This window comes from Macaca fascicularis, chromosome 14 (assembly GCF_037993035.2).
Source record: "Macaca fascicularis isolate 582-1 chromosome 14, T2T-MFA8v1.1".
NCBI classification, from domain to species: domain Eukaryota; kingdom Metazoa; phylum Chordata; class Mammalia; order Primates; family Cercopithecidae; genus Macaca; species Macaca fascicularis.
Genome location: NC_088388.1, coordinates 18,661,543 through 18,686,574, shown reverse-complemented (window position 1 = coordinate 18,686,574; position 25,032 = coordinate 18,661,543). Strand labels below are relative to the sequence as shown.

The 25,032-nt window shown below is 55.9% G+C and overlaps 4 protein-coding genes across 19 annotated transcripts in view; 2 read left to right on the top strand and 2 right to left on the bottom strand.

Annotated features, from left to right (window-relative positions):
- Window positions 1–3,178, top strand: part of CSTPP1 (centriolar satellite-associated tubulin polyglutamylase complex regulator 1) — a 227,660-nt gene extending 224,482 nt beyond the window's left edge. For all 8 annotated transcript variants that reach the window (XM_005578008.5, XM_074013738.1, XM_074013736.1 and 5 more), the window contains one exon: window positions 1,343–3,178. In XM_005578008.5, coding sequence (XP_005578065.1) covers window positions 1,343–1,502 — 160 coding nt within the window. In that variant the 3' untranslated portion in view covers window positions 1,503–3,178. The remainder of the gene's footprint in view (window positions 1–1,342) is intronic.
- Window positions 1,551–14,135, bottom strand: ARFGAP2 (ARF GTPase activating protein 2). 6 transcript variants are annotated; one of them, XM_005578011.4, is made up of 17 exons: window positions 14,038–14,135; window positions 13,772–13,890; window positions 13,108–13,180; window positions 12,439–12,570; window positions 12,272–12,355; window positions 11,329–11,410; window positions 10,995–11,051; window positions 10,278–10,319; window positions 9,866–9,918; window positions 9,250–9,386; window positions 9,015–9,146; window positions 5,360–5,488; window positions 5,146–5,280; window positions 4,011–4,137; window positions 3,757–3,850; window positions 3,518–3,636; window positions 1,551–2,747 (listed from the first exon to the last, which is right to left on the bottom strand). In XM_005578011.4, the coding sequence occupies exons 1-17, from the start codon at window positions 14,107–14,109 to the stop codon at window positions 2,727–2,729; spliced, it is 1,608 nt and encodes a 535-aa protein (XP_005578068.1). In that variant the 5' UTR covers window positions 14,110–14,135; the 3' UTR covers window positions 1,551–2,726. The 6 variants fall into 6 exon arrangements, with proteins under 6 accessions (XP_005578068.1, XP_065385601.1, XP_005578069.1 ...); XM_065529529.1 differs by having other exon boundaries at window positions 13,844–13,890; XM_005578012.4 differs by lacking the exon at window positions 10,278–10,319.
- PACSIN3 (protein kinase C and casein kinase substrate in neurons 3) lies at window positions 14,038–23,599 on the bottom strand. 4 transcript variants are annotated; one of them, XM_045371768.3, is made up of 11 exons: window positions 23,511–23,599; window positions 20,177–20,242; window positions 19,849–19,939; window positions 19,578–19,734; window positions 17,693–17,928; window positions 17,427–17,582; window positions 16,653–16,828; window positions 16,402–16,522; window positions 16,137–16,273; window positions 15,610–15,731; window positions 14,038–15,288 (listed from the first exon to the last, which is right to left on the bottom strand). In XM_045371768.3, exons 3-11 carry the CDS (start codon window positions 19,900–19,902, stop codon window positions 15,173–15,175), a joined length of 1,275 nt encoding a protein of 424 aa, XP_045227703.1. In that variant the 5' UTR covers window positions 19,903–19,939; window positions 20,177–20,242; window positions 23,511–23,599; the 3' UTR covers window positions 14,038–15,172. The 4 variants fall into 4 exon arrangements, with proteins under 4 accessions (XP_045227703.1, XP_045227704.1, XP_065385600.1 ...); XM_045371769.3 differs by having other exon boundaries at window positions 20,177–20,238; XM_065529528.2 differs by lacking the exon at window positions 23,511–23,599 and adding an exon at window positions 21,736–22,588.
- The window catches only part of DDB2 (damage specific DNA binding protein 2), a 57,842-nt gene continuing 54,906 nt past the window's right edge, over window positions 22,097–25,032 (top strand). The window contains exon 1 of the mRNA XM_074013732.1: window positions 22,097–22,393. The gene's annotated coding sequence lies outside the window, so the exon portion shown is untranslated. The remainder of the gene's footprint in view (window positions 22,394–25,032) is intronic.

The window sequence follows — 25,032 nt, the reverse complement described above, 5'->3', positions numbered from 1 at the left end:
CCCAAGCATAACAGGGCTGCCTCCTCTGAAGGCGGATGTCACCACTACTAGGCACACACATTTCCTTGGGCTCATCACTACCCAGAACGGATAATTACAGGAACTGCCTCCCAAACCCCTGCCAAGACTGGGCATTCCAACCCAGAAGCAGCTCCAGGATGCGGCAGCTCATTGCCTGTAATCCCAGCACTTTGGGAGGCCAAAGTTGGCTGACTGCTTGAGCCCAGGAGTTCAAGACCACCCTGGGAAACACGGTGGGACCCTATCTCTACAAAATAAACTTAGCCAGGCATGGTAGCTTGCACCTGCAGTCCCAGCTACTTGGGAGACCGAGGTGGATCATTTGAGCTCAGGAGGTTGAGGTTGCAGTGAGCCATGATCGTGCCACTGCACTCCAGTGACAGAATGAGACAGTCTTTTAAAAAAAAAAAAGCTCAGACCACGTGATGAGCTCTCTAGGCCCACAATGATCCACAGCCCATGAGAGACATGGTTCTCAAATCCTGGTGTCCTCAGAATCACAGGGAAGCCTACTGACAATGCAAATTACCAAGCTCCAGAGAGTCTAACTCTACCAGCCTGGGATGGAGTCCAGAAATTTCAGATGATCCCAAAGCTGAATGAGTCCCGAACCTACACTCTGCAAATCCATGGCTTAGAGCCCCCTGGCTCCCTCTGCCCATCCTTTCTAATCATCCACTTCACAGACCAGTGGTCTGTAACTACCGTGAGGGCTCCTAAGGTGGCACAGAGATGTTTCAGAAGCCCCCAAGAGAAAGGGGTGGCCAAGCCAAGGGTTTACATACAAACACATCTTTTCTTTCGGAATTTAAAGGGTCCCATTAACATCTAAGAGTATGTGTGTGTATGTATATATATGCGTATATATAATTTTTTTTTTTTTTTTTTTTTGAGACAAGAGTCTCACTCTGTCTCCCAGGCTGGAGTGCAGTGGCGCGACCTAGTCTCACTGCAACCTCTGCCTCCTGGGTTCAAGCGACTCTCATGCCTCAGCCTCCTGAGTAGCCAGGATTACAGGCATGCACCACCACCCCCGGCTAATTTTTGTATTTTTAGTAGAAATGGGGTCTCACCATTTTGGCCAGGCTGGTTTCAAACTCCTGGCCTCAAATGATCCACCCGCCTCAGCCTCCCAAAGTGCTGGGATGACAGGCATGAGCCACCATGCCTGGCCTTAAATATTTCTTAAGCTCCACTGAAACCCATCCCCTGTCAAGCCTACTGCTGTGACAAGGGGCAGGACTGCTGAGGTTGCTCGCTCACCCTCAGCCAGCGAGTTAAAGGGTCAACTAATGCCAGCTCTTTCCTCTGCGTGCCACAGGGTGGTGAGGTCGAAGCTGCACCGGACCTCACGGCAGCACAGAGCCAAGGAGCCAGGGGCCTTTGGCTTTCAGAGAAGAGAGAAGCAGGAGGCCCTGGAGAGAGTGTCCTCAGCTTCGGTACCGACGCCCTACCATTACCGGTGGGAGCCCCGAGAGTGAGGCCAGGGTCCGGCACTGGGCAGGGAGGCAGGATCCAGAGGACACTGCTTCACTCAGACCAACAGGGAGCAAGGCCCTGCGGGGGCTTTATTTTGACACCACTTTGTTTCAATACAAACAGTCCAGAAAGAAAGTCATGTCCCTCTGGGGAAGGGGCAAGGGGAAGAGTGGTCTGTGTTGCTTGGGAGCCCAACCTACAACCCAAAGGTAGGGGCTGGGCTGAGACTGCTGGTGCGGCGGGGAAGATGGCACCAAGAATGACACAGTGCTTGGCTCAGATGCCAGAGGGTGAGGCCCGCAGCTCTCACTGGCGGGTGCTGTCCAGGCCCCCAAGCCCAGAATGATGCAGAGGAAGGAGCTCAGCCCCAAGAGCCTGCCTCTGCCCCTCACATCCTCTGCTTCCCTGGCCAGCATCAAGCTCACAGCCTCCAGAGTCAAACCACAGCAGACAAGACCCTCCATGGCCACCAACCCGGGGATGAAGGGACAGAGAATGTGGCAGAAGGTCCTGCGGTCCACAGAGATGGCACAGAGGGGCCCTGAGACAATCTTCCACGTGCTTACTGTACAAAGGGGTGGTGAGACGGAGAACCCGTGGGTCTCCCGTCTGATCCTGAATGAAACCTTTAGGTACCAGGTAGTTTCCTGTCCTTGGTAATGCCCAAAAGGGCCTTTCCCTCCTTCGCCCTCTCCTGGCACCCAGAAGAGGCCACTGGCAGCAGCAGCAGCAAGTCCGCAGCCTCTTTCCCCAGGGGACGGGTCTACAGTGAACTCCTTCCAGGCCTCCCCATGGTTCCAGAGGATGGAGACCCAAGCCCTCGAACTAGAAGAACCCTAGAGCCAGCAAAAAAAAGCCTTCTACCTTCCACTTTCCCTACTTGAGGAAAGGCTGGACCCAGAATAAGCCATCCTGGGGGAACCCCCCCTCCCAGTGTGGCAGGACAAGTGAGCAGCAGCTGTGGGGGCAGGACAGAAGGACAAGAGTCTAACACACGGAGGGTGGCGTGAGAGGGAATAAAGGGCTCAGTCCACAGGCAGAGGACAAAGGCTGGTACTGACCATTCCCCTCACATGAGTGAGCGCCTCGAAGACCACTCCACACACACACCACACATACAAAGTAACAAATCCTCCCCAGCTTCCACAAGGCAAAGCATCCCCAGCCTGGGAACTGTGGAGTTCTTGTTGCAGTCACCACCGTAAGCCTGAGTCACAGAGCTTGGATCAGTAGGAACCGTAGCGATCCTGGGGGCGAGGGAGGAGAAAAAAAACAAAGTCAGAGGCTCTCTAAGCTGCAGCAACTTCCCAGCAAACACACTGCCTGCCCCAGCACCCCATAGCAAGACTTGGGAGGCAGGGGCTGGACAGCCTGGGGAGGCAGGAGTCCACGGTGAGAGCTGGGGCAGGGGCCACTCGGGCACCCAACAATGGGGAAGCCCTGCCTGGCCTCGCAGAAGCTGGGAAAAGAAGAGAAAGACCGGTACAGGTGACAAGGCCAGGGAAGATCATGGCAGACACAGTGGCAGCTCGGAGAGGCCCAGCCCTGGTATGGAGCTGAAAGGAAGGAAGCTGCCCTCCAAGAAAAGAAAATGCCCCTCTCTAGACTCTTGCTTTTGTGTGTGTGGTTTTTTTTTTTTTTGAGACACAGTTTCACTCTTGTCACCCAGGCTGGAGTGCAGTGGCATGATCTCGGCTCACTACAACCTCCAGGTTGAAGCGATTCTCCTGCCTCAGCCTCCCGAGTAGCTGGGATTACAGGTGTACGCCACCATGCCCAGCTAATTTTGTATTTTTAGTAGAGACAGGGTTTTGCCATGTTGGTCAGGCTGGTCTCAAACTCCTGACCTCAAGTGATCCCATCTCAGCCTCCCAGTGCTGGGATTACAGGCGTGAGCAACCGCACCCGGCCAAAAATGCTCTTAAGGCTCAGAGGAGCTAGGCAGTAGCAGTGTCTCTATGTGGTGGCGAAGGGCAAACCTCCCAGCACTCCTCACTAGGCCCCACTTCAGCCTCACCTGCAAGGAATTCATCACACCATTGGCCAGCACAGCCATTTTCCCGGCCACAGACTTGACACCCTGCTTAAACTGGGCAATGTCCGCTGTAGGCAGCACGTTCCCCAGAGATACACTTCCTGTAAAAGCAAGGGCAGGGTGACCCACAGCCCAGCAGGAAGCCCTTCCCAGTCACAGCAAGGCCCTCCCGCCCTGCTCCCAGGCCTCGCTTGGTGCCTGCCACCCCACCAGGGCCCTACCTGCTCCGTGAGCTCCATCCATGTCCCCAAAGAGGTCTGAAGAGCTGATGGCATTGCTGCCTGAGAGCTGCTGCAGCCGAGACCTGGCCTCATACTGTGGTGAGGAAAAGGCCAGGCCTGGGGATCCTGGGGCCGAGGACCCAAGGACTCACACAGGCCAGGCCCTCCTGGTGCTAAAGCCCAAAGCAGCGGCAGGGAGAAAGCTCATGCTTCTGCCTGCTGCCTCAGACCTCAAGACAGACAGCCCAACTTACCTCCGCATCCATCTCCCGCCCAAAGAACATGTCAGATGAGATGGCTTTGGCTCCTGCGAATTTCTGACGTGCCTCACTAGACTCGAGGCCTGAGCTCCGGCTCTCCACTTCCCTCCGGTTTGTGGCCCTGAGGGGAAGATGTGGAACAGCTCAGACTCCTCCTATTATCATGAGGGGAGGCAGAGTACAGAGACCAAACAGAGCACCAATGGCCTTTTGGTGATGGGTTACCAGGTCCCATTCTGTCTGTGGCTCTGTGACTCTGGGCCCCTCTCCCCTGGTTAAGGAGTCACCCTTCTCCACACCGAGGCCAAGGCCCAGAGAGCTTAGTAACCTGCACTAGGCAGGGTGGAAATACGGTCTGCAGTGGCCTAGGCTCCTGCCCAAAAGCACACAGCTTTGTCAGCATTCAGGAGGCCACACAACTGCTGCTACCCTAATCCTAGTGACAACATGCCTAGTACTACAATGAGCATATGTGTCAGTCTGCCTGGCTTTATACCTACTCTTGTCGTAACCATGAATAGCAAACTGCCCCCTTTACTCTCAAAAGCATCCTGGTGTGGAAAGGGAGATGGCTGCTCTCATCTTGCCATGAGTATGTGGACACTGGGCCAGGTATTTCCGCAGACCCTGTGAAGTAGTTACGTTCCCGTTTAATCAGGGGATAACTCACAGATATTATGTCAACTAAACAGATCCCAGATTAAGATGGAGTAGGGTTTTTAAAATAAGGGGGCTGGAGACATAAAACCCTTGAAAGGAGGTCAGGACTGAAGCATAAAATCAGGCCCCTCCTGCCAGAGAAATGGACCCCAAGCAAAAGCAGCTGCCAGGCCCTCTGTGATGACAAAGCACAACTCAAACCGAAGCCTGACTGCTGCACTGTCTAATGAGGCAGCGCCAGCCACTGGTGGCTATTTACATTTATCAAAAATTAAACTACATAAGAAATTCAGTTGCTCAGTTGCACCAACCACATTTTAAGGGCTCATAGCCACATAGTAGTGGCTACCATATTAAACAACATAGAGAACATTTCCATCATCACAGAAAGTTCTTCTAGACAGTGCTGCCTTAGACTTCTCTACCTTCAGCTTGTTTAAAAAAAAAAAGAAAGAACAGCCCACTCTACCTTTCTGAAACAGGCCGGATGCTTGAGATGGCCACTTCTGGCTCCCTCTCCTCTACCCTGTCCATACCCCAGGCAGCATCTGTATCCCAGCGGGAACCAAAGCTTTCCCCTAAGGAAAAGGGGTTGTCCTTGTACCTAAGGAGACAGTAGAGTGGCTCAGAGAAGCCTGATGAGGAACACAGCAGTCAAGTTTACAGCTAGAAAACAGCCTTACTTTGGGGGTCCAGAGGCGAAAGTACCAACATCGTCAAACAAGTCCAGCTGAGAGCGAGAAGATTTTGCACTCACTGGGGTTTCCTGCTCGATCACCTGCATCTCAGACAGCACGGAGTGGGAGACAGAGCTGCGCAGCAAAGCAGAGCCAGGCCATGAGACCAGTGAATAGACATTAGCATCACTGCACAAAAGACAATAACCAGCGGCTGGGTTCTCCTTCATGGAGCATCACCCAGAACCTTCTGTCCTTACCCGAGCACAGGGCCAGGCCAGACCCCAAAAGAAGGCTAGCTGTGTGTGGTGACCTGTGAAGCAAACCTCAGAACTCTTTACACATCAGCTTTGTTTATTCAACGTAGGCGTTCCCTGGCCAGTGACCGTCTGCCTGTTATAATTTTATTTTATTCATTTATTTATTTGAGACAGATTCTCACTCTGTCACCCAGGCTGGAGTCCAGTGGTGCAATCTCAGCTCACTGCAACCACCGCTTCCTGGGTTCAAGCGATTCTCGTGCCTCAGCCTCCCGAGTACCTGGGACTATGGTGCACGTCGCCACGCCCAGCTAATTTTTTGTTTTTTCAGTAGAGGCAGGGTTTCGCCACATTGCCCAGGCTGGTCTCAAACTCCTGAGTTCAGACAATCCACCCACCTTGGCCTCCCAAAGTGCTAGGATTAGAGGCGTGAGCCACCGCGCCCAGCTCCTGTTATAATCTTTTATTTATTTACTTATTTATTTTGAGACGAGTCTCGCTCTGTCGCCCAGGCTGGAGTGCAGTGGCGCGATCTCGGCTCACTGCAAGCTCCGCCTCCCGGGTTCACGCCATTCTCCCGCCTCAGGCTCCCGGGTAGCTGGGACTACAGGCGCCCGCCACCTCGCCCGGCTAATGTTTTGTATTTTTAGTGGAGACGGGGTTTCACCATGTTAGCCAGGATGGTCTCGATCTCCTGACCTTGTGATCCGCCCACCTCAGCCTCCCAAAGTGTTGGGATTACAGGCGTGAGCCACCGCGCCCGGCCTCCTGTTGTAATTTTAATAATGTGCACCAGATGCCAGTGGTCTCTGTCCTGGATAACTCCCTGCCTTGTGCACTTTGAACCCCTCCTTCGCTGATGGGGTTCACACAGCAAAGGAACGGATGAAAGAACGCCCCAGAACCAGGGAAAGGAGCATGACTGCATCAAAGGATGAGTTCTTCATCATCCTACTATTAAAAAAAAAAAAAAAAAAAAAAAGCCGAGCGGGTGGCTCACGTCTGTAACCCCAGCACTTTGGGAGGCTGAGGAGGGCGGATCACAAGGTCAGGAGATTGAGACCATCCTTGCTAACAAAGTGAAACCTGTCTCTACTAAAAATACAAAAAAATTAGCCGGGCATGGTGGTGGGCACCTGTAGTCCCACCTACTTGGGAGGAGAATGGTGTGAACCTGGGAGGCGGAGCTTGCAGTGAGCCCAGATGGCACCACTGCACTCCAGCCTGGGCGACAGAGCAAGACTACGTCTCAAAAAAAAAAAGCACCTCAAAGCACAAAGACTGGCCTTATGCACTAAGACCTAGAATTGCTGTCTGGTTCTCAAAAAAAAAAGGGGTGTAGGGTTGGCAGGCAATACAGTACAATTCTTGACACCTCTCATTCCTCTGTCAGGCTCCACAGGGACACTTTAAGGATTAATTTGATTTAAACCAATTCATTTAAAAATATCCATAGCTTTTAGCTAGAAGAACCCCAAGGAGTGATTATTTTGCAATAGGGCTGAGTTGGGCCAGGCATGGTGGCTCACACCTGTAATCCCAGCACTTTGGGAGGCCAAGGCAGCCAGATCACCTGAGGTCGGGAGTTCCAGACAAGCCTGACCAACATGGAGAAACCTACTAAATCTACTAAAAATACAAAATTAGCTGGGTGTGGTGGCACATCCCTGTAATCCCAGCTACTTGGGAGGCTGAGGTAAGAGAATCGCTAGAACCCAGGAGATGGAGGCTGTGGTGAGCCGAGATCACACCATTACACTCCAGCCTGGGCAACAAGATTGAAACTCTGTCTCAAATAAATAAATAGGGTGAGTTGGGTTTAAGTAAACAATTGTTGCACTGCTGAAAAATTGTTCATATCCCTTAACCCCTCGGTCATCCCTTAACCCAGTCAGTCATCCTTTAACCCCTTGGTCATCCTTTAACCCAGTCATCCCTTAACCCAGTCATCCCTTAACCCAGTCAGTCATCCCTTAACCCCTTAGTCATCCCTTAACTCAGTCAGTCATCCTTTAACCCCTCAGTCATCCCTTAACCCAGTCATCTGTTATTCCAGTCATTCCTATGTGACTGAAGCAGGGAAAGGAAGGAGTTTCAATGTCCTTTCAAGTTAAAATTTTATCCTCTGGCCAGATGTGGCTCACATCTGTAATCCAAGCACTGGGTGCCGTGGCTCACGCCTATAATCCCAATACTGTGGGAGGCCAAGGCAGGCAGATCATTTGAAGCTAGTAGTTTTAGACCAGCCTGGCCAACATGGTGAAACCCCGTCTCTACTAAAATACAAAAATAAGCTGGGTGTGGTGGCACATGCCTGTAATCACAGCTTCTCAGGAGGCTGAGGCAGGAGAATCGCTTGAACCTGGGAGGTGGAGGCTGCAGTGGGCTGAGATCACACCACTGAACTCCAGTCTGGGTGACAGGGCGAGATTCCATCTTTAAAAAAAAAAAAAAAAAAAAAAAGCCAGGAACGGTGGTGCACGCCTGTAATCCCAGCTGCTTGGGAGGCTGAGACAGGAGAATCACTTGAACCCAGGAGGTAGAGATTGCAGTGAGCCAAGATCGTGCCACTGCACTCCAGCCTGGGCAAAAGATTAAGACTTTGTCTCAAAAAATAAAAATAAAAAACCATAGCAGCCAAACATGGTGGCTCACACCTGTAATCCCAGCACTTTGGGAAGCCAAGGCAGGCAGATCACCTAAATCCAGGAATTTGAGACCAGCCAAGGCAACATGGCAAAACCTACAAAAAATACAAAAATTAGCTGGGCATGGTGGCTCCCGGCTGTGGACCCAGCTATTCAGGAGGCTGAAGTGGAAGGATCGCCTGAGCCCAGGAGGCAGAGGTTGCAGTGAGCCGAGATCACACCATTACTCTCCAGCCTGGGCAACAGAGCAAGAATTTGTCTCAAAAGAAAAAGAAAGAAAGAAAACCACAGCAAACCCAGTGGTTCTGAAACAGGATTTTCTGCTCAAACTGAGGGCATTTGAAATGTGGGTGGATACTTTAGGGTATTACAGGGAACACAAATGGCATCTCTAGACAGGGATTAAGGAATTAAGGATGATACTAAATGCACCTCAATTCTCAGGGAGGTCTGGAAAAATAAACTGTCCCATGACTCAAAGTGCCATCAAGAAAAACCACCCTGGTCTCTTGAAGATACTGAAACAAGATACTGAAACAACACCTGATCCTGTGTTTCATTCATACACCTATTCACTCATTCAACTTACTGAGCACATACCCACTATGCCAAGCACTGTATTAGGGACAAGCCAAGCGATCTATTCAGACTTGGAGAAACAACAAGCCTAGAATCCCAAACTGCTGGGAAGGCCCTGCAATGGTTCCCAGGAAACAACGGCATCTCCCTGCCACACCGGGAGCTGAGCCTCACCTTCGGGATACCAAGCCCATGCCCAATCTCTCTGCCTGCTCTCGCTTCTTCCCTTCCAGATTCTGTAGCTTCTTCTCCTCTTTCTTACGATCAATCTGGAGCTCCTGGTAGGCCAGACGCATGGAGGCGACCCTTAGAGGGAACAAAGGTGTCAGTGGCCACCCATCCTGACCTGTCCGACCTACCCACCCACCAAGCCCTGCACGAGCCTGAGGCCCCAGCAGCAAACACTCACATGGACTCCTCCGCCTGCTTCTTGGCATCGGCTGCCTGCTGCTCACGGAGCTTCTCTGCTACCTGGGCCTGCCGCTCAATCTCACTGAAGCTCTGGCTGCTCACCTTCTGGGCCCCGAGGCCTTTCTTGGCACCCAGCTGGGAAGAGAATCATGTCAGGGGCCTTCCCAATCACACTCTCCTCAGACCCCTCCCAGGCTCGGGCACTGTAGTCACACCCACAAGGAAAAGGCCCTTCTTAAAATTTAGAGTAAAAAATAGGAGCCCAACAGCATGGCCAAGAGAACAGTGCTCCGCTGGAACAGGGCATGGGCAGTTCACACAGCCCCGGCAGAGCCCAGACCTGAGGATGCCAGTTAATGCTGACAGGGCCGAGTATGTGCCAAGCACTCCGCCAAGCACTAGATGCGCTCCCTCTCACCGACCCCTCCCAGGAGCCCTTGAAGATAGGCTTTAAATCCCTTTAAATCTTTAAATCCCTTTCACAGGCGAGGTTCAGAGAAGCACAGTACCTTTGCCAAAGTCATACAGCTGGTGAGTGGTAAGGTCAAGAGGTGAACCCAGGTGGCCGGCACCCAGCTCCTAACCTTTCTAACATACCACCTCTCCCCACCTACCCCTTTCTTAGCTGCTGCTGGCTTCTTCTTGCCAATGATGGAGCTTTTCAGTTCTGCATGAGAAAGGGGGTAGGCATGAGCTAAGACAAAGGCAGCTCAGAGGCAGTAGCTCCGTCCACACCATGCAGCTTCATGGCAATAGCTCCTAAGAACAGCTTCAGGCAGGGGAAGGCAAAGCTGCCAGCACCAGCTCCAAACAGCGGTGTCCAAGCCAAAGATAGACGTGGCTGGGGTATTTACTGGCGCCCAGCAGAGTGAGACAGGAACCTAGACCTGAAGCACCAGAGACACTCAAAGTCCCTGAACCAAAACAAAGACTGCGAGGCAGGGAGCAGACGGTGAGCACCAGGCTCAGCTCCTAAAGCAGGAAGCTGCGGGCAGGGCCTGGGCTCCCCAAGCAGCTGTCAGTTACCTCTGGCAGGAAGGGCCCCTTTAGCTGACAGATACATGGACTCTGGAGGAGAAACAGACTTGTGGCTAACAAGAGGCCCACCCCAGAGCCTCCACAGAGCTCTCAAGCCCAGCGGTCTCTATGAAGCCCTGCTTCAGACCAAGCTATGCCAGCCTTCTCATGGATCAGTCTGACAGTCACTCTACTGGGTTCCAGTCCCAACCCCCAAGAGTCAACAGAACAAACCGAGGTCAGCAAATTGACTGTTCACCCTGAACCAAGTCTGAAGGACACTAAGGAAAATGTAGAAAAGAGTTAAAGGACAGGCTGGTGGACTGGCTGAGAAAGAACAATGTCATCTCCAGCTATCGGCAGCTCAGAGCTGTCCCTCCACCCTAGGAAATGCACCAGACAAGCCAGCCCTGCCTCAGAGCCCAGGAATAGGTGTCCAGTCTCATGCTGGCCTCCCCAACACTTTGGCTAGACCCAGCCCCACACTCAGAGGCAGACCCCAGGCCTTATACACCAGCCCACCCAGATTCATCAATTCAAAGGGCTTGGCTCTAAAATCAGTGTTGCAGCCACCATTTCAATCACAGTCCCCACTCCAGAGAGGTCAGACACATGCTCAGTCTCCTGTGGCCTCTGTCCACACGGCCAGGCAGCAGGAACTCTGAAAAGAACATTTGAGGTCCACCCTCTCCCAGCCACCCCACGCCCGCCCACTAGCATACTGACCCAGTGAGGCTTTGGGTGAGGTGCCAAGCAGGTCTGTGTTGGGACCATGCTCCGGCTCTGTGGATGCAATGGTAAGAGTTAGAGATGAGGCTCCTAGCTTCCTGCAACCTCCCCTTGAAAGAAGTGATGGGACGTGAGTCAGTGGCTTTCCTCAGCTTGCCACCGAAAGATAAAAGGAATATCTACCACTTCCTCTAAGGATTAAAATGAATCCCAGCCCACGCAAAGATACAGGAGGATCCCTGCTCCTACTGTCATAGCCAGATGTCCCCTTCCAAACCCTGAGTCCTCTCCTAGGACCAGGGCACCTGGTTGGAATCTGGGCTGAACTCACGTGCCAGGCCACTGCTCTCTGCAGACGGGGCTGGCTGTTGAGTCCCTGAAGGCTCAGTGGCTGGCGCATCCCAGGCAGGAGGCTGAAAAGGAGGCCAGATAACAGAAGCCTCGGTGAGCCGCTCCTGTAGCCAAGGAGCACCAAGACCTACAAGCACCTTGTGGGCAAGAGATCGTACTTCAAGCCCATGAGGAAAGGGAGTGGAGGGGAGCAAACACGATCACAGTTGCTACTCACAGTGGAAGAAAGCAGGAAAACAAGCAGCCCCCACCCCAACCCCTTCACTATTTACTTAAAGCAAGAGCCCATTCTCCTAAGTTAAAGACAGTTACCTAACACCACCTAGGCAGGCACAGATCTAAAGATTCCTCAAATACAAATACATGTAATTATCACTACAACCCCTATGAAGGAGCTATATCTCCATTTTAGAAACTGAGGTTTTGACAGATCGAGCGACTTGGCCACCATCACAGAAATGCTGAGTAGAGAACAGGAATTGAAGCCAAGAGTCTAACTTCAGCACCCAGGGTCAGTAAAGAGGAAACCCTCCTCAAAGGGGTGGGGTGGGGAGGAGGGAATCCTTTCACTGTCCCCAAGCACAGTGCCTTTCTTGTAAGGGAAGAATCCAGGAAAACTTGTTTGGGGCCCTAGACACCTCTTGAACCTTCAAGAAGCTGCTCCCGTTCCCCACCAGCCCAGTTTATAGGAGTCTATTTCTAAGGAGGTCTACACTGCACCCCCATTTATGGAGGAGGAAACACCCAGGCCTACCCAGCAGGAACAGCGGACTCCATACATTCCAACTCAGTGGACTTCACACATGTGTCCGAGACATCACATCAAAGCAAATGGAATCTATAGCCATGATCACAGAAGGCCTTGGCCTTGGTAAACTGCTTGTCAAGAACAATTGGGAAAAACGTTCCTTGTGGGCACTCACTTGAGTGTGTTCTGTGAAGAAATCAGAGTCCTTCTTCTCCGGGGAGTGATTAGGAACGGCACTACTTATGTTGTCTATCCAAAGCTAGAAAGGAGAAGGCACCCCTGAAACACAGGGCTCTGAATACTCCTAACCCTCCCACCCCAGCCCCAAGAACAGGCACTTACATCAGTGCCGTGCCTAGCCAGGGCCGCACTCCCCAGCTGCCGGATCTTCTCCCGGTACATCTGGGCAGCTCGGCTATTGTATTTGGTGTTGGCATCATTGGCTGTGCATCCATGTTGGCGGAAAAAAGCCGTCTGGAGAGCAAAGAAGAGAGCAGCGCGTGCTACAGGTGATTCTCAAGAAGGAAATGTGTTGGCTGTAGGAGGCATCCCCTTATGACAGTCGAGTTATTATCTATACAGGATGATACATGCTACTGACACTGGTTTTTCAGAGATACAGTTCCTCGAAATTCCTGCAAAAAAACACCTTGCAGCCTGCCATCCTCTGATATGACTGAAGCCCAGGCCTCACTGAACCCTGCCTGAGGACAACATACCATTCCCAGCCTCCCCATCCTTCATCCAGGGCAGGCCCACAAGACTCAATGACTGTGAAGGCTCCAACTCCTGAGGCTTTTCCCCAAGAACACCTGCCCAGTTTAATTGGAATTTGAAACCCATTTAAGAGAAGCTGTGACCAGTTTCGAAGTTTTTAGAAAATGGCTTATGGTGGTGTTATAGAACAGAGAACCCTCTGAACAGGGAAACCGAGAGGGCCTCTTAGGGAGTCGTGCAAAGTTAGTACCCAGGCAGAAGAATGGAAGGTGGGGAAGGTAGAAGGAGCTTTACCGCATTGGCATTCCCGCCGACCTGCATACACCTCAGCTGGAACCAGTTCCAGTTGGAATCCAACTCTGTGGACCTGTGTACAAGGGCTGCGTCTCACCCACCAGCAGATACCAGCAGAAGGGTTTCCCTGGCGGCCCGATACCTGTCACTTGGTCTCAGGCTGCTGTAGGCACTCAGGAAACATTAATCAGCCATCACCCCATTTCCTCCACACTACCCTGCCCATGAAAACTTTGCTCTTCATTCATCTACTCCAAAGAGTACTAATTATGTCCCCAGATCCGAAAGGAGGTCACGTTCTCAGGCACGCACCCCTGGATTTGGCTTTCCCCTAATGGATGGTCACAGTTTCACTAGAGACATATTGGGCCAACAACATATCAGCAACAAGGTCAATGCCTCCCTTTCCTCCCAAACAACGCTCAGAGTCTCAAGTCTGACCGTCAAAAAACAGCGAGTTTTGGCCCAGAAACGGAGACGGACCGCCTATGTGCCAAGGAGCCCACACAGGTGGTTCCCTCCGGCAGGAGGCTACCGCACCCTCTCGGCCCAGAGGCTTCCCGCTGAATTCAAAGCGGTCCAAGTCGAGGCAGCCACTCTCCCTTGTTGCCCACACAGCCCTGGCCGGCCCGGTGGAAACACGGCAACCGCGCGGAAACCCAACCTGATGAAGCTCAGATGGACGCCCAGGGAGCGGTGCACCCCGGAACAGTCAATGCACAAGAAAACACCATACGTGATGCTGGCCCAACTCGGATTCTTGGCGCCGCAGTCGAAACAGGCCTGGGTGGAGGAAGCGATGAGCGAATGATCAGGGACCCCGAGTAAAGGCCAGGCGCAGACACCCCAGAAAAACAACCCACCTCCGCCCTTCTCCCTCCCTCAGGCCCCAGCGGGACGACAGACTCCGCGCTACCCCTGCTCACGCACCTTGTTGGTTGGAACTGCGCGAAGCCTCTTAAAAAGAGTCTGGATTTCGGTCTTGTTCGGCTCCGCCGCCATTTTCTCTCCTTCCCAGACACAACCGCGACAGACGGGTCCCGCCGCGGGCCAATCCACGGCGGGGAGGGCGGGCTCACCAGGTCAGCCTTAGCTGTGCCCGGGCCAGCCGAGGAGTGGGGTGATTGGGGCCCGATCTGGACCAATGGGCAGCCGGCAGGACGGGGACGGTGACGTCAGCCGCGGCCGCAAGAATCAACGCCGCGCCGGGCCAATCCGCAGCTGGGACGGAGCGACGGCGGGCGAACCGGCCCAAACCTCCTCGCGCGCACAGCCCCCGACGCCTCAGTCCCCAGGTGGAGTCGCCCCTACGCCGCGCAGGCTGCGGGAGCTTGGGGGCGGGGACCCCCACTCCAGCCAATTACAGATCGATGAGTAAGGATTAGGCTGCCCAAGTGCTCCTCTTCCCTCCGGCCTGAACGGGCAGACGTACTGGCCGGCCTCTCGCCCAGCCTCCAGCCGTTCTCGGCTCACAGCAAGCCTGACAGCGAGTCCCCTCCACCCCAGATTAGGATCTCAAAACTCCAGAGCAGGTACCAAGCAGGCAAACCCTTTTCCAACCCCGGCTCCATAACAGACGCTAGGCCTCTCTCTAGATGCCTTCTGGAGGCCTGGCAAGGGTGTCCTATCAAAAAAATGCACATGAGCCCGACAGTGGTTTTTTTGTTTTTGTTTTGTGTGTGTGTGTGTGTCAAGTTTTAATACACGCTAGAACAAGCCACAAAAGAGGGTGCTGCTAGGCCGGAACTACACTCACCCCAAGCCCACCTCAGGAACCCCAAAGCAGAGGTCAGGAACTGAGTTCACAGCTCCTGGGGAGGCCCAGGCACCGCTGAACCCTGTCACTTCTGACCTCCCATCTTGCCCTCAGCCTAGACTCATCCCTCCCTACCAGTTCCTTCCTAGACAAAGGCCCCTCCCCTCCCTGGGTCCCAGGACTTCCTCCCTCAAGGGACAGAGGAGCAGCAGGGGAGCGACGGTTCAGGGCCCTGAGGGTCTGGCTCTCCAGGAGAAGCTGGGCTCTCACCCAGGGTGGGTAAGCATCGCAGAAGGGCTGTCAGGACACTCAGGCGCCCACGCACTCCACGTAGTTGGCAGGGTACAGGCCAATGCGGCCACTCTGCAACTGGCCTTGGCACCAGCCCTGCTCGTCCTCCTCACTCATCTTCAGCAGCTCCTCTCCTGAGGGAAAGGGGATTGGTCACTGCTAGTGGCCCTGGCCCAGCCCATTCCTGCAACTGGGTCAAGGACTGAGGGGGATGGTGTGGTCCCAGAGCCCAGCTAGCAAAGACATGGCTCAGACAGAGGCAGGTCAAGGTCAGCAAGCTGCCCCACCCCAGACCCCGAATGCAGCCACCAGGCACCAGCTGTCTGGACCTGGAACAGCTGAAGGGCCAGAGGACTGGCCCTTAAGAAGTGGGTATTTGGCTTCCCTTTGTGACATCCCTGCTCAGGCGGGTAAAGCAGAGACCGACTGAAGCTAGGAAAGGGGTCCCAGGGTACCTGCTCGGAAGCTCAGCTCATCAGCTTCCTGGCCAGCATAGTCATAGAGTGCCCGCACCCGAACCCCAGTGGCAGCCTTCCGGGGACTCTCTTCATCTGACCACTCCTCATCCTGCCCTGTGCTGGAGAGGGCAGGCAAAGGGAGCAGCTCAGTGTGCAAGGAACACGGGGCTGGAGATCTCACCCAGGATCAGGGCAAAGGCCTCCCTACCCCCAGAGGCACCTGGGAGAGGCAGGTGAGGTGCTGAAAGGTTCTAGCTCTATCTCGCCATGCGGGACTGTGAGCAGAGGCAATTCCTGCCACACGCAGCTGATTTAAGGCATAAACGAGAGGGAACGTGGGAAATGCCTGGCAAATCTAAACCACTGTGAGAACCGGTATCATTACAACTACTAAGTAGGCCCTCAGGTCCCCGGCACCAGTTTTCAACCCATTTCAGGTGTGAAGGGAATGAAACCAAGGAGAAAGGAGTGGAGGGTGGGAGGCAGAGCTGTTTCTTTGCCACAGCCACGCTCCTGGCTCTCACCCTGGGGACCCCGGGGACTGGGGTGGGGGTGCGGTGCCATCTCTTGTGGGCACGATGCTGGTCAAGGTAACCTCATCAGGGCTCCGGCCACCCTTCTCTTTCCGACTGATTGTCCTCTGTGTGTCCAAGGACCACTCCTGTGGGGACAGTGCTTACAGTCAGGTGGGGCCATCCGGACCACCTTCGCTTACTTCACCCCTAGCCCTGGCCGAGCTGAGTGGGAGCCCATCCCACCTCCCAGCCCCACCCCGCCTGGAACACATGCCTCAAACTGTGGCCAGTTCATGGCCATGCCTGGCCCGTGGGTGCTGCGCCACCAGCGCAGATCCTCTTCGTCACTGGCTGCCTCGATGCCCTGGTGCAAGTCGCGGTGGAGTTCATGGAACCTATGGCCCAAGGCACACCCTCAGTCTAGGAAGTCTAGAACCTGCATCCCTCAGTCCCAGCCAGGGCCTAGGGGAGATGGAGGAGACCCAGTACTACCCCAGATCTCCACGCCCACTAGGCAGCCCATACTTCTCACTGCTGGAAAGGTCCAGGTGCTGGTGTAAGGTGAGCAGCATGTCCTTGAAGAAAAGAAGCCGCTGGCGCTCGGCGGCCTGGCAGGTCTCAAAGGCCTGCTCCATGTCTTCCATGTAGCGTGGAGTGTAGCGATGCAGCTCTGCCAGCGTCTGCTCATACTGAGCTTTTGTCTGGGTGGGAGAGGAGGGTTCTGGTGAGGACCAGACCTTCTTCCACCCAGGACTCCACCAGTGTTTACCAGACACTGCCATGGGCTGCTAGACCCGGGGTTAGCCACTAGGGGCTATCAGTCCTAAGACCCAACTCCTGCCCTCAAGAACCCCAGCAGCCTAACAAGGGAGGTGACATCAGGTGCAGCGGATAAAAGAGTGTGGTGAAGACTGAAATGAGGTCAACCTACAGGAAAGGATGGGAGATATCAGAAAAGGCTTCCTGGAGGAGGTGGAAACTGCAGCATCTCAGGATGGTAAGGATTTGCATATGCAGAGCTGCAGGAAAGGACACCAGGCAGAGGGATACTGTGCAAGGAAAGAGCTGGAAGTTCTCAACTGCTGAAGTCATCCCAGTGCCTGAAACTCCATTTCTTTCCCTAGGTAAAGTATCACCTTTTGTCGGGTTCCTCCTTTAAATGATCATCTAGAGAGAGGGTGGCAAGTGAGGATTAGGGTAATAAGAGTGCTGGGGACTGGACAAGGTGTTCAAGGAGCAAGACTCATTCAGGAAGCCATGCCCTGGGCGGGAGCCAGGGCTGGTACCTGAGGCCCGTACCTTCTCGGCCTCCTTGGCACAGCGTTCCACCCGTTCCTGCAGTTTGCGCAGCTGCTCCTGGGAGACGGCGCTGTCTGCCTTCGCATGGCTCTCCCTTGTCTGGGCTGTCTTCTCGTCCTTCCGGGCTGCATGGTAGCTTTTCTTGGAAGCTTCAACCTGGCATGTATGGGGACCACGCTGGACCCTGGATGCCACACCCTGGCCCCCTCGATCCCTGGCAGACCAGGAAGGAGCCTGCCTCGGATACCTCTCCCACCCAGCCTCACCTCCTTCAGCCTCTTCAGCCAGGGCTTCTGGGCCTTGCGGAAGCCGTCCTCAGCAGCCCGGCTCTCGCGGAAGCCACCCAGCACAGGCCGGTGGAAAGCCCCCCGCTGCCAGGCGCGCACCCGCTCACTGTCCTGCCCTTGCAGCTTCTCCCGAACCTCCAGGTGCAGGGCGCTCAGCCGCTCGGCCGCCGTGAAAAAGGCATGCCAGGCCTTCTCCAGTGTGCCATACTGGGGGCCTGCAGGGAAGGACAGGGCTTGGGCCAGTCCTGGGTACCACCCAAAATAAGCCCAGCCCCTCTCACTGGGTACGAGGCATGGAGGCATAGGGTGCAAAGGTGAATGACAACCCTGTCAGCTGGGCTTATTGAATGCAGACCGTGTGCCTTATCTCACTGAATCCTTGTCTCAGCCACCACCGTGAGGACAGTGACATTGCCAACATTGAACAGGCAAAACACTGAGGCCCAGAGAAGTGAACTCACTCAAAGCATTATGGCTACAAGAGGAGCTGAGGGCCGGGTGCAGTGGCTCACGCCTGTAATCCCAGCACTTTGGGAGGCCGAGGCAGCCGGATCACGAAGTCAGGAGATTGACACCATCCTAGCTAACACGGTGAAGCCCCATCTCTACTAAAACTACAAAAAATTAGCCGGGTGTGGTGGCACGCGCCTGTAGTCCCAGCTACTTGGGAGGCTGAGGTAGGAGAATTACTTGAACCTGAAAGGGGGAGGTTGCAGTGAGCTGAGATCACGCCAGCCTGGGCGACAGAGCAAGACTCCATCTCAAAAAAAAAAAAAAAAAAAAACAGAGGAGCTGAGATTCAAACCCATCTGTTGCATAAACACTACACTCCATTGCCTCAAAGGAAGAGCCTGTGTGTGCCCTCGAGGAAGACAGCTTGTTGCAGGGTGGAAGGATCCATGCTCCCAGTCAGAGGGCCTGGGCTCAACCTTCAGCACTTTCTAGCTGTGTGCCTTTAGGCAAGTCCCTTAGCCTCTCTGAACTTCCAGTTCCTCCTCTAGAAAATGCATAAAACAGGCCGGGTGCAGTGGCTCACACCTATAATTCCAGGACTTTGGGAGGCCAAGGAGAGAGGATCACTGGAGCCCAGGGGTTCAAAACCAGTCTGAGCAACATAGCAAAACCCCATCTCTACAAAAAATACAAAAATGAGCCAAGTGTGGTCCATGCCTGTGGTCCCAGCTATTCAGGAGGCTGAGGTGGGAGGATCGCTTGTGCCTGGGAGATGGAGTTTGCAGTGATCCATGATTGTACCACTGCACTCCAGCCTGGGTGACAGAGTGAGACCCTGTCTCAAAAAGAAAGAAATAATTAAGAAAGGAAAGAAAGTCAGACACAGTGGCTCACACCTGTAATCCCAGTACTCTGGGAGGCTGAGGTGGGTGGATCACCTGAGGTCAGGAGTTTGAGACCAGCCTGGCCAACATGGTAAAACCCCATCTTTACTAAAAATACAAAAATAGCCAGGCATGGTGGCGGGTGCCTGTAATCCCAGCTACTTGGGAGGCTAAAGCAGGAGAACCACTTGAGAGGCGGAGGTTGCAGTGAGCCAGCATCGTGTCACTGCACTCCAGCCTGGGCAACAATAGCAAAACGTCTCAAAAAAGAAAGGAAAGAAAATGGGTAAAACAGAACCATCTCTGCAGGGTTGTTGGAACTATCAAAGTAACTCATGAGCAGCCTTTGTAAACTCTTTAATACCAGAGCCGTGAGGATGACCAGGAGGATCTTCCCTTTCTAAGGGAGGGTAGACATGGAGGCCTCAAACTTCCCACAACAAAAAAGAAAGAAGCTGGCAAAAAAGAAGCTGGCCCGACAGTGCTGCACTCAGCTGCCCTCTGCCCCCTGCGAGGGCCTGGCTCACCCTTCTCCACGGTCCCCCTCCACTTTCGGGCCCAGTCGGCCAACTGCTGGGCATAGGCCTTTTCGATGCGGGCACGCTCCTGGAAGCAGCTGACCAGGTCCCCGCACAGCCGGTGCCCGTCCTCCACCCGCTGCACCGTGCGCCTGTAGTTGCCAGCCTGGGCATACAGGAGAAGGGCGCTGTCACCAGGGAAAAGCCTCCTTTTGGGCTGGGGCTGTCAGTTGGGCTCCTCCCCTAGACAAGGAGCTGAGCCCAGGACCCAGCTGCTCACCTCCCAGAAACTGCCCCCTAAGGCCTCCCCTCCAGCGTCCTCTTCTGGAGCCATGGTGTCCCCGCAGCACGGAATGGTGGCGGATTTGGGGCTGTGGAGGGCAGAGGGGTAAGTGGGAAAGCTGGACATACGTTTTTGGGGATAGGAAAAGACCCTCTGTATACCTGGGCCTCACCCCACCGCCTTCCCCACCACCCAAGGAGCCGTCAGAGCTAGGACTTAGCAGGCAGGGCGCTGAAGACCCTAAGAAGGGCCAGGATGGGTGAGGATGGAGTCTCAAAGCTCTTCCTCTCGCTGCTCTGCCCTTCCCCTCCTGCCCCCCACATACCTGGGGCCTAGAGATCACTTCAGGGACCTGGGTGTCCGACTTTCAATGCTGCCACCGTGACTCTGCCTTGAAGGAGAGCAGAGTGAGGGTGAGGGTGGGGACCTAGAGCGTCCAGGGCGGTGCCCAGCACCCCCGATATAGCAACTGCTGTCAGAAGCGCCAGATTCCAGGGAGGAGAATGCCAGACGGGTCACACGATCCAGCCAGGGATTAAATGGCAGGCGGGGGTGGGCGGTGGGCAGAGGGCCCCACTCCCCCAACTGCGGATGAGAGAAGAAGACTCCTGCCCAGGCCAGGGCCTCTGTTGCCTTCCCTTGAGTGACAAGATGACCCCATTACCCAAGAGGCCAAGTCAGAGGGTGCCTGGCCACATCCCAGTAGCTCCCTGTACTGAGGAGGGCACGAAGGGAGCCAAGAGGCCTGGCTTCTGTCTTGGCCAGGAAGCCTGAACAAGTATGTGTAACTGTCTCCTCCTAAGGAGGCCCCAGCTCCCTCTAAGATGGAACTCCTCTGTATGCTCAGCTGCCATGCCAGGGCTGGTGTGAAACCCAAACCAAGCAATGCACCAGAAATACGAGGGGCCCTGCAGTCACACGAAGATACGCATCTCAGTCCACACATCCATTGAGGGCCTACAGGACTCCATGGGGAACACACAACCCAGGCCCACCCTCCAAAGGCCTGGCGTCCAGGGCAGCGTGGAGAAGTGAGAAGCGATGGCCAGCTATAAGAATGTTCCCCAGACTGGGTGTGGTGGCTGATGCCTGTAATCTCAGCACTTTGGGAGACTGAGGTGGGTGGATCACCTGAGGTCAGGAGTTTGAGACCAGCTTGGCCAACATGGAGAAACCTCGTCTGTACTAAAAATAGAAAAATTAGCCAGGCATGGTGGCAGGCACCTGTAGTCCCAGCTACTGAGGAAGCTGAGGCATGAGAATCACTTGAACCTAGGAGGTGGAGGTTGCAGTGCGCTGAGATTGCACCATTGCCTGGGCAACAGAGTGAGACTGTCTTAAAAAAAAAAAGTTCCCTAGAATTGCAGAGGCGGGAAGGCCAATTCCAACCCCAGAGCCACAGCCCCAGGGACTCAAGGACACAGTGGCATGTGGCTGCTCCCCGCCTGCCTCTGGGCAGGGTCTCAGCTGTCCCCAACACCGACTGACTCACAGACCCTAGAAGGAAATCACTTCCTCTCTGAGCAAGCCCAAGGGACATAGCCAGACCCAGGAGGACAGTGTGTGCCCTTTGTCCCCAAAGCAGGGTGCTGTCACAGAGCTTCCTCCAAACTCATGCACCTCTGCTCCTCCTTCAAACCTCCAATTAAGGCATCTTCTCCTCAATCACTTCCCCTGTTCCTCTGTCCTTGCTCCCATAGCCCCGGGTGACCCTTCAGCCAGGGCATATAATCCATGGAGTTGTGGCTGACAGGACAGTGTCTGTCTTCAGTCACCGACAGAGGCTTCCGGGATTCTCATTTGTGTGTCCCCACAAGCTGGAATCAGCAATAATTAGTTAAGTGAGAAAACAGGTGATGTCCACCTGGAGCGCAGGAAACACACCGGCTCCAACAGCTGTGGGAACACTTGGTGCAGGTGGGCTTCCCCCTCTGCTAACAGGAGGCAGAGCTGGGGCTCCGCGGAGACCCAGGCAATGGATATGCCCACCAGGGGCCTCACGAGCTCGTCACTTGGTTCCCTCTGGAATCTGTCCTGCCTGTCCAGAGAGGGCCTGACAGGGCGATGGAGAGAAAGAGAGCTGCCGCCATGAATCACAGGGCTCTGGAGCCGGCCCCAGTCCAGCCTCAGGAGCCTGGGGCCCCTTGCCTGTTCCAGCCTCCGAGTTCCCTGCTCCCCAGAGAGCTGCCCCCCACCCCTTCCCTCTCTCTGGCCCCAGAACAGAGCAAGCTGTGTGTACTGGGCTGGCACAGCTCCCTCCGGCCTCCCAGAGCAAACACAGGCCCAAGCCCCGGGTGCAGCCAGGCCCCACAGCCGCAGCCTGACCTCTCTGTGGTGGGGGGGAGGCTTGCACCTTGGCCCCTGTTGAGGAAGTTGGCACCCTGTGCCTCCTGAGCTCAGCAGAGACCCAAATCAGTCCCCACCACAGGCAAGAGCTCAGAAAGCAGGTAATGCAATCTTCCCAGCCCCGGGAGCCAGCACGCTCGGCTCCAAGAGGTCTTCGTGGGCTTGGCAGGTTCTCCTTGCAGCTGCACCGGCCAAGGTAGGGAGTCCCTGGTTCAGGGAAGACCCCCTCTCCCTACCTGAGGCCTGAAGGTACCCGGCCCCAGACCAGCCCTAACCCCTTCCAGAAGCTGGGGGCTTGCCCCTGGTAGGGAGCTCAGCCATTCTGCCCGGCCCATCCCTGGGACCTGAGTCACAGGCTGCGCCCTAGGGCTTCTTCCCCTGGCGGCCCCTCCCGGTGCGCCCGCAGCCCTAGGATTTCAGGACAGAGCCGGGGGGCGGGGTCAGTCGGCTGGTCCGGAGAGGGGCAGCGAGGTTAGAGGGGCTGGAACCAGAAGCCAGAGCTAGCCAGGAGGTCAGGAGGCTGCGGGAGGGGGTGGCGCAGCCAAAGGGGGAGGAGGCAGGGCCAGGGAGGGGCATAACAAAGGGGCACTTTTGGAAACCCGACCTGCCGGCCGGGGTGCCTTCTCCCAGATGACGCACTCTGAACCCCAGCCTTCACTCCAGAGCTCGGCGCCCAGGGGCTACGCGCCTCTGGCCTCAACCCTTATAGACCGCGCCCCTCGACAGGACCCCTTGCCGCCCGGAGCTGCATAACTCGGAGCCCGTGGAGCCACGCGGAGCGGCAGGGCCAGGCCTAGCCACCGAAGCTCTAGGACTTCTATGGCCAAACTTGTTGAACTTGGTCTCGGCGGGGGTGGGGCCACCGATCACTGCCAAGGGGAGGGGACACCCCCTGCCCGGGCCGGCCTCGCCGTGGGCTCCAGATGGTGGCCCCGGGCAGCGGACCCAGGAATCGGGGCTCGCAGCAGAGGGCGAGGGGTCGCCAGGGAGCGAGGACCCTCTGGGGCCCCGGGGCGTGCGGGAGGCGAGCGGATGGGGGCCCTCGAGGGGCCCCTGGAGACGGCTCAGCCCTCCAGCGACTGCGCCCCCTCCCCCAGGCGGCCTGTGGAATTGCGGAGCCCGCGGCGCCGCAGATGGGACGGCCCCTCGGCGCGGCTACGGCCCTTCCAGTCGGCACGCAGAGCGGGGTGGCCGGGGGCTCCCTGGGCGGGAGTCGGCTCCATTGCAAACTTCAGAAGCCGGAGCAGGACAGGGCGGGCTCGAGCCACTGCACCCGCCGCCGCGTCCCCGCGCGTCCCCTCCAGGGCACTCACCGCGTCCTCCCTGGGCTCCTCGGCGGGTGGGGGTCCGGCCACGCTCCGGCCCGAGTCCTGCCGCTCCCGGGCCCGCGCCGCAGCCTCCCGGAGCGCGCCGGGCCCTCCCCCGGGAAGCCCAGCCCCCGCCCGCGGCCCCGCCCTCTCCTGGCCGCCGCTGCCCCAACCCCACGCGGCTGGGCGGCGGGGCTGCGGCGCTGCAGGGGCAGCGGGGCTGCGGGGCTGCGGGGCTGCAGGGGCTGCGGGGCTGCGGGGCTGCAGGCATCGCGGCGACCCGCGGCTCTTGGGGTGCGGGCGGAGGTTTCTCTGCTCCGCCCGTGTGCGGAGTGCCTGGGCGGGCTCCCCAGGGTTGCACCCCGGTGCTGCAGGGAGCCTGATTTCGGCTTTACCCCTCCCCGACCGTTGCAGAGGCTGGGAGACCCGAGGGAGCAAGAAGGGACCGGGCCGGCACGGGCAGCCTTGGAGCGGGGCCGGGGGCTGCACTGCCTCACATTTTTTGCTGAGCACAGCCTGTTTAGAAATTGGCTCAGGCGAGCCTCACAACCACCCCTTGTAAGCATTAGGATTCCCACCATACAGATGCAAAAACTGAGGCTGGGAGGCTTTTCAGAGGTTTGCCCAAGATTTCCCTTTAGTCGGGCAGGGCTGGGACTCCAGGACCGTGCCCTACCCTGTACAGCTGCCCTGCTAATCTGGGGCGCCTTCTAAGGCCTGAGACGAACACGCGGTGGGGGTGGGACAAAAAGGCGTAAGCTCCTCCCCCTCCGTTTTCTTATTTCCAGATTTTTGTACCACGATTCATTCTTAAATCCCTTCGCCCCCCTTTATCAGTCTGGTACATTTTTCCGTATCGCCACGATCCCACTCCACGCTAAATAAATCCCTTCTCCCTCCCCTCTTCCCCCTGGGGGGAGATTTTGCAGAGCGGCCCCGTCTGTTATTTATATCCATTGGAGCGGTCCAAGAATGTTCGAAGCTGACCTAATCGCCACCTGCTCGGCCTCTGCGCCCCTCCCGCTCTCTCCTGGGCCCGGTGACCCAGCGGCGGTGCCCTCAGCGTTGGAGACTAGGGGGAGCGCGGGCCAAAGGGGTCGAACGCCCCGGGCGCAGAGGGTCCCGGGAGCGCAGATTCGCAGCGGGTCGGAGAGCCCCGGCACTCTGGGAGGCGTGCTCCCCCAGGGACGCGGCGCTGAGCTCTCGCAAGCTGAGGCGCCTCGCTGAGCTCTCTGAAGCTCCCACTATTCCTCCCACCCCCAGCTCCCTGAAGAGTGTGAGTGCGTGCGCGCGGAGTTTTAAAAGGCAACTTTAAAAATAGCAAAATTATGTTGTTTCTAAATCCAGGAGGAATCGCTGACGCGTTCTTTACGCAGATGAATCCGCTCACAAAATGGAAAAGGGGCCTGGAGAAAACGAATGGGGATAATTTTGCCCGCGGAGGGCTCACTTGCTGGGCAGTGCTGATGGAAGGGTAAAGCTGCCTCCCCAAGACACCTGTGGGGCACCCAAGGCGCGCCACCTTTGG

What these genes read in the sequence shown, in the direction of transcription:
- ARFGAP2 (XM_005578011.4), bottom strand. Translation starts at nt 14,109, where the DNA reads ATGGCGGCGGAGCCGAACAAGACCGAAATCCAGACTCTTTTTAAGAGG. An exon ending in GCGCAGTTCCAACCAACAAG is followed by an intron (nt 13,891 to 14,037) that starts GTGCGTGAGCAG and finishes TCCTCCACCCAG; the next exon opens with GCCTGTTTCGACTGCGGCGC. An exon ending in TGGCTAGGCACGGCACTGAT is followed by an intron (nt 12,356 to 12,438) that starts GTAAGTGCCTGT and finishes TCTCCTTTCTAG; the next exon opens with CTTTGGATAGACAACATAAG.
- PACSIN3 (XM_045371768.3), bottom strand. Translation starts at nt 19,902, where the DNA reads ATGGCTCCAGAAGAGGACGCTGGAGGGGAGGCCTTAGGGGGCAGTTTC. An exon ending in GTGCCAAGGAGGCCGAGAAG is followed by an intron (nt 16,829 to 17,426) that starts GTACGGGCCTCA and finishes TCTCCCACCCAG; the next exon opens with ACAAAAGCTCAGTATGAGCA. An exon ending in CAGTCCCCGGGGTCCCCAGG is followed by an intron (nt 15,732 to 16,136) that starts GTGAGAGCCAGG and finishes TGCCCTCTCCAG; the next exon opens with CACAGGGCAGGATGAGGAGT.